The sequence below is a fragment of the Leuciscus leuciscus genome (genome assembly GCF_965113295.1).
Source record: "Leuciscus leuciscus genome assembly, chromosome: 9".
NCBI classification, from domain to species: domain Eukaryota; kingdom Metazoa; phylum Chordata; class Actinopteri; order Cypriniformes; family Leuciscidae; genus Leuciscus; species Leuciscus leuciscus.
This window is the reverse complement of record NC_138733.1, coordinates 4,869,901-4,878,010: the sequence shown is the minus strand read 5'-3', so window position 1 is coordinate 4,878,010 and position 8,110 is coordinate 4,869,901. Positions and strand designations below refer to the sequence as shown.

General features: G+C 34.8%; 1 protein-coding gene across 1 annotated transcript in view; it reads right to left on the bottom strand.

Moving 5' to 3' along the window:
- dgkd (diacylglycerol kinase delta) overlaps positions 1-8,110 on the bottom strand; it is a 40,007-nt gene extending 31,897 nt beyond the window's left edge. The window contains 1 exon segment of the mRNA XM_082179926.1: positions 7,920-8,110. Within this exon segment, the coding sequence (XP_082036052.1) occupies positions 7,920-8,048 (129 nt within the window). The 5' untranslated portion in view covers positions 8,049-8,110.

The following is an 8,110-nucleotide window of genomic DNA, read 5'->3' as shown; positions in this document are numbered from 1 at the left end:
AAATTTAGTTAAAATTCTATAAAAAAAAAAATCTTAATATAATTTAAAGCAGGGCACTTTATAGTTTATAGATACTTTATATCCATTTGTGGGAGTGACCATTTCATATAATAATTTCTATTTTCAAAACGGTTACGTCTGGATTCACTTCATATAGTTTGTTATGGAGTGAGAAAATCCCACAGACGTACTACAAATAACACGGACACACAACACACTACACTACACAATTTGAAACATTAAGCGCTGACGAATGCGTAGATCAAACATGCGTCTGAGCTTTCTGAGCTTTACAGATACAACAACCACACAAGATCACATGCAGATTCTACATACAATCTGCTGCAAAGAACATCATCCGAGCCACAAATACACACATGCAACTCTAGAAATCCGCCAAATCACACACTGACCATCAGGATACAGGCGAGAAATCATAAAACAGCTCACACACACACACACAGATGGAGAGTGTGTGTAACACTAACCTGGAACCTAGAGCAATCCATGAGGGACAGGACAGAGCGAGACGCGTCTGACTGATGCGAGGCTCACACACACACACATATACACACACACACACACACACACTCGAGCTGGTTTCCGTTGACAGTAAATGCCCTCTTCTCTGTCAGTGAAGGCACCTGTCTGTCATTTCAGCTCTCACACACACACACACACACACACACACCCCCCACAGGAAGCTTGACCTGTTTGTGCAGCGCTCAGTCTTTGAGAAGCGCTACCAAAATAGCTCACGGCAAACCTCTGTTCAGATAATAGAGTCATTTCCTAACCGCGCGCTCACTTCACATCTGACACGCGTCACTGACATGAGCGGATGAGGCCTTTCATTGAGTCCAGTGCATGCTTCAATCAGGGCTGAGTCTCGTTAAATACAACTAATAACATTAAAAACATGGTAGCACTTCATTTTACACTCCATGCACATGCTATAGACTCATTACCGTAAATGCAATAACTGGGTAATAACCCTGAACCTAATCTTAACACATGTGGTTACCTGATATTACCAGTACTTTCTTACGCAAGTACACTGGGAGGAAATGTACTGTAAAATACAGGCCAACCGAAATCATTTCCATTACTCGAAATAACATAAAACATAACATTTCAAATCATTTATAATTATTTTATTTCTCATTTTCATTTAGTTTCAGTTTAACTACAATTTTTTTTTTTTAAATAGACATTTAAAAAAGCTAATAAAAATACACAAAAAAATGACAAAAACTTTAACTGATATTAAAATGAAAACAGAAAATATACAAATAAAATCTAATTAAAAATATTAACAAAACTATAACAGCATATAGAAATGGTGCTAAAATACACTCTAAAAAAGTAAAGGTTCCAAAAGCGATGTCATAAAGAGAACCTTTCAGTGAACAGTTCTTAAAGAACCATTAGTGAAGAACCTTTAGAACCTTTTGTGGAATGAAAAGATTCTATGGATGTTAAAGGTTCTTCACGGAACCATCGATTCCAATAAAGAACCTTCATTTTCTGATGTTAATAAACAGAAACTAATGTAGCAGCAGTGAGTGTGAGTGTGTGTGTGTGTGTGTGTGTGTGTGTGTGTGTGTGTGTGTGTGTGTGTGTGTGTGTGTGTGTGTGTGTGTGTGTGTGTGTGTGTGTGTGAGCGGGTCTTGCTGAAATAACTCGCAGATGCTACTTTGATTTCTGTCACTGCAAAAATGCACTTGTCTTATAAATGCACCGCAACAAACCACTATTTACTGTGTGTGAAGAACATGTTTGCATGGACTAATCAGTCGGCATGCGGGTTTGCAAACTCCATCACACTGAAATAACTCATTTAAAGGTCTCAAGGGGCTTCAGCACTTCACAGATACAAGCATTGTTGAGTGTATTATTGTACAACTTTCAAGCTTTTTAATTGTTCTGGATTCCATTTACTTTTCCCATTTTAATTGGTCTGGACTTTGTTTGAATGGTTCAATTAAATTTTAGTAGTAGTAGAGTTTAATGCGCATCCGCTTCACAGGCTATTTCATGGCAAATACAGATTATTATACATTATAGAAAATGTAAAAAAAAAAATATATATATATATAATACAACAAAAATATTTTATAAAACAAAATGTTATATATATATAATTCTATAAAAGATTAATTGAATGTGCTTTTGATTGAAATTGTAAACGTTTTTCTTACAAAATATGTCCTTAAAAGTTTGTAAATTAAATTTTAGCAATCAAAATTCATGTTTAATTAATTGAAATCATGAAACCTATACAATTTAACAATTTATTGTTATACATTTTTAAGGCCCTATGAAATGTGTTTTATTTTGTCTCAAAATCTGTTTTAATTTTTGCATGGAGTCCATTTTAATGGTTTAGTTCAATTTAAATAGTAAAAAAACGCAAAAAAAAAATAGCAGGAACTCAAAAAAAAAAAATCTTGATTTATGATTTAATACAAAAATATGATCAAAAACAGTGGTAATCGAATGAAGGCATAAAACATTACAAAAAATATTTTAAAAGTAATCAAATGAAAATGAAGCATTTTATTTTATTTTTGGCAAACACAAGTTTACTGTTAAGACTTAAATGTGTATGACAAATTGTGGCTTTTTTATTCAACATCAAATGTGCAATGTCGAAATATGCAGAGAGACAAGCTATTTGGACCGGATGAGAGGAATGTAAGCCATCCAACAATACAGGAATACACATAATAAGCAGCAATTCTACAGGAATATGCATTTATATAACAGGCACATAACAGCGGTAATGTAGAAGAAATATGCAGGAATATCAGCAATATTGCAGGACTAGTATTAATACAATAGAAATGCACTGCAGGAATATACAGTGACGCTGCATGAACGCACAGAAATATTACAGAATATACTGTGAGAACATCATTCATTTATGAACTGCTTTAATTTAGCAGATGCTTTTATCCAAACTCAGGTTTATTTGCATTGCACTTTTCACAACGTTTCAACGTTTCAATCAGGAAGTGTTCTGTTATCAGTCAGAGATGAGTGTGTCATATGGCAGCAATAATTCAATACAGCTATAGGATAATATAAGTCAATATGTGGTTAGTAAGCATCATGTATTGAGTTGAGCAGAGTAACAAACACGTCAGGCTTGTGATCGTAACCCAAAGCTTCTGCCGAATGAATCAATGGAAATGAATATACAGAAACACTTTTTCAGCGGCGCTGGTTCCGAAGTATTTTTTCCATTCGTTTCTCCCATTGGGATTTCACTTCAATTATTGAAGAGTTATAAGCCATGAATCAAGCCAATCAGATACGAGGCGAATCACAACATCACAAACTTTGATTGGAAACAGAAAAGATTTTGAAAATCGGACAAAAAGACCCTTTTAATAAAGGAAAAGAACATTGTTCGCAATATGATGCATTGCGAACAGCATAATCAAATTAAAAATAGTGAAGAAATATAAAACTATTTTTCATTTGCTGTGCTTCACGGGAGTGGGCGGAGCTAACGAGATCTTTTAGCGAGTTTTGCTTGCTTCAACTCTGATTGGTGGAATTTTCTGTACAGCATTATGGGTAATGTAGTTTTTCACTAGGAATTCTGTTGTTAAACACGATTATTTTAAAACTAAGCTGAAATAATGTAGGCTGACGCCTTCAACCGAATCAAAAAAATTGATTAACAACCTCGTAGCTCACAGTAAAGCTGACTTGAAAAGTTTTTAAATGATCATTAAAAATCAGCTTTCCGATGGAGAAAATGAATGGAGTTTTTACTTCTGTTGCGCTCTTTTGCAAGAACAGGAAAAAAAAGAGCAATAATTGTACCTTTAGGGTTGTCATGGACATCTTATTTACCCCTAAAGGTTCACAGTAGTACCGTAAGGGTATATATTGCTATTTTAAGGAACTAAAATGCACTTTTAGTGGTAGATAAGCTACAAAGCTGTCGTTTGTGTGATCACTGTGTGATCTGATCTGATCTGATCGTTACTGCACATGCACAGAGAAAACTCTCTCTCTCTCTCTCTCTCTATATATACATATATCAGATGCTTGTGAGTAAAAGGTGTCTGTAGCTCCGAGACAGGGGTCTGGCGGGTCAAGCGTGACCTTTGAGCGGACAGATGCCTGCGGTTACTGTAGCGAGAGCTCTTTCATCTCACCTCTGTCTGATCTGACTCAAAGAGACCGTGACCGATCTGAACCGTGACCCCCCCCCCCACCACAAACACAAACACACACACACAAACGCTTCCCAGAATTCACTCGTGGTTTACAGGCCCGGCATGATGTGGCCATCACCCACGCCTCAGTGTTACTAACTAATGCCTAACTAACAGTGTTACGTTAACTAGTGCATTCTCTATAGAAAGGGCTTTTTATTTTTTCCCAAATTTCGTTTTTTCCATTTCTGTTTTTTAATTGTTCTGGATTCCATTTACTTTTCCCATTTTAATTGGTCTGGACTTTGTTTGAATGGTTCAATTAAATTTTAGTAGTAGTAGAGTTTAATGCGAATCCGCTTCACAGGCTATTTCATGACAAATACAGATTATTATACATTAGAGAAAATGTTTTAAAAAATTTAATATAATACAACATAAAAATATTTTATAAAACAAAATGTTATACATATAATTCTATAAAAGATGAACTGAATGTACTTTTGATTGAAATTGTAAAAGTTTTTCTTACAAAATACGACCTTAAAATTTTGTAAATTAAATTTTAGTAATCAAAAATTATGTTTAATTAATTGATATCATGAAACCTATACAATTTAACAATTTGTTGTTAAAAAATATACATTTTTAAGGCCCTATGAAATGTGTTTTATTTCGTCTCAAATTCTGTTTTATTTTTGTATGGAGTCCATTTTAATGGTTTAGTTCAAATTAAATAGTCAAAAAACTTTTTTTTTTCTTCTGGATTTATGATTTAATACAAAATTATTAGCAAAAACAGTGGTAATCAAATGAAGGCATAAAACATTTATAAAAAATATTTTAAAAGTAATCAAATGAAAATTAAACATTTTATTTTATTTTTGGCAAACACAACTTTACTGTTAAAATTTAAATGTGGATGAAAAATTGCATGACTAATCTTTGAAAAGAAAGTTTAACTAATTTCATTATTAATATTATTACCTTGAGAAGTACATTCTACTGTATCATAGTAATATATTTCTGTCATAATTTCTTCAAGTTGAGCCAAACTTTTATTTTGACAGGTTGTCCTGAAGACCTTTGACTTTCTCTGCATATTGAATGATATTTTTGCAAACTGAGATGTTGAAATGCTGTTGACGAGAGTCTCAGAGCGTCTCTGTCAGTATTTACCCTCATGTCTGTGTCTAATTCATACACTTTTACTGTAAAAAGCAGCTTGCTACATTTGAGCTTTTCTTTCCAGAACGAGGAACATTTCTGCAGATTTATGGCTTTAATTGAAGCACTTTCAGTTACACTTTATGTCAAGGTGTCATTGTTACAGTGTAATTATATATTGAAGTACTGAGTAATATTAATAAACTACATGTACTAGGATTAGGGTTTGGTTGAGGGTTAGTTGCATGTAATTTACTGTTATTACTATGGTAAGTACATGTAACACATGTAACAAGGACACTGTAAAATAAAGTGTTACAGCACTTTATATACACTCGGCTGTTAATTGCCCTTCAACATTAGTAAATAATTTTTCTTCGTTTTCTAGGTGCAAGATATCAAAACAATAAAACTGAAGATAGCATAAGAGCATATAAACGATGCAAACACAAATCATCTCCGGCCCGTCCAAAACGACAGAGCATCACCTCTCATATTTAGTGTGTGTTCTTAGTCACCACACACACACACACACACACACACACACACACTATTACTGAACATCCCGCAGTTAAGCAATGGCTTTCACACTCAGCTAATGATATCGCAAACCATAACCATAAACTTAGATGTAACTCACAGCTGATATTCATAACAAGCAACAACATGAAGTAACACTTTGTTTTAAGGTGACGTAGTTGTTACACGTTCCTACATTTAGTTACTATAGTAATATAACTATTAATTATGCATAATTACATGCAACTAACCCTAAACCAAACCCTAACCGTAACTCTTTAGTAAGTACAGTAGTATTACTCAGTACTTATTTGAGTAAGTACAATGTAACTATGTCACCTAAAAATAAAGGGTTACACTTTATTTTCAGGTGTCATTGTTACAGTGTAATTATATATTTAAGTACTGAATAATATTAATTAACTACATGTACTTACTATAGGGTTAGGGTAGGATTAGGGTTTGGTTGAGGGTTAGTTGCATGTAATTATGCATAATTTACTGTTATTACTACGGTAAGCACATGTAACATATGTAACAAGGACACTGTAAAATAAAGTGTTACCAAATAAAGTGTTACTGTACACTTTATTTTAAGGTGTCTATGTTACACTTTAATTATAGGCTACATTTAAGTACTGAGTAATATTAAGTAACTACATGTACTTAGGGTTAAGATTAGGATTTGGTTGAGGGTTACTTGCATGTATTTATGCATAATTAATAGTTATTACTATAGTAACTACATGTAACATATGTAACAATGACACTGTAAAATAAAGTGTTACCCAATAAAGTATAACCGAACATGATTTTGAGGACTTATATAAAATTGATATTGTCGAGTCTTTCAAATAGGGCAAACTGGTTATGCATTAATAAAACCTGCTCCAACATGCTCCATTAATGCACTATTACATAAATCAGAGAATTCTGTCACAATCAGTCTCTCAGGAAGTGAAGGAAGTACGGGACTTATTCTTAATCACTTTATCTATCATTTAGCTGGAACAAACTTGAATGTCAACACTATTAATATGATTCTGAATGACTTTTTTTTTCTATGCGTGAATGATGATATTATGCAAGAACAAGTACGGGGTTTATTCTTTATCACTTTTTCTATCATTTAGCTGGAACAAACTTGAATGTCAACACTATTAATATGATTCTGAATGGCACTTTTTTCTATGTGTGAATGATGATAACTAATTATACAACCTTTGGTTTACAGCTCATATCTTAAAGCTCTCGGTTTCCACGTCGGTTACAAAACACCACACACTTTCTGCAGTTATTTTTACTAAAATGCAAAAATAACACTAAATCTTAAACTCCATCTCTGTGCTTTCCCAATCTCAATATATATATAGTGGTGGTTGATACCAACGTACCACATTTTACTGTAGTAGTAATAATACATGTTGTAACTATGAATTTTGGACATACAGTGTGATTTTTTGTAAGACTCGAGCTTGTTGAACGGACAGACGGACAGACAGACATGACGGCTCATGGTAGCCGCAGTTTCCACCAAAACAACTCTATATTTGCAGACATTTTGCTGCTGTTAAATCATAATAAATCAATAAATTACCGTAAGGAGCTTTTAGAATTGTTTCCTCTATTTATGATTTTTTTCTTTGTATTAGTTATCTATATTTTACCACAGTTTTACTGTAGTTAAACACTGTAATAGAACTGTAGTGGGAGAAAAAGGTAATCCGTGTTTCAAAGTAACCGCTCCGCGTCCATCCATTGAACTGAAAACGTTACACTGTTTCATTTTCAAACTCGAAGATTCCGAACAAACGGTTACAAATGTTGCAAAGCAAACATTCGAGTTTCGAACGCCGGGACTCGCGCGCTCCCAGTCCGCAGCTCACCGGGTACCGTTATATCCGCACGCGCTCGACTCAGAGACCGGTGTCCGTGTCGTCGGTACCGGAGGGTTTGGACGCGCAGGAAATATCGCGGATCTCGGACGGGCCGCTCGGTCTCAAGCGCTTTTTCTCTTTGCAAAACAACGCAAAAAAACTCATACACGTGTTTTATTACCTTGCTCCGGATCTGACCGGACGTGGAGACCTTCCGAATGAGTTTCTGCGGGGATCCGTGCTCCTGCTCCGGTTCACTGTCCGAGGACTCGGCCTCAGCAGCAGCAGCAGCAGCATCGACCGCCGCCATCCTGAGCTCCAGCCCCCGGGAGTCACTCTCTCTCACACACACACACACTCACACACACTCAC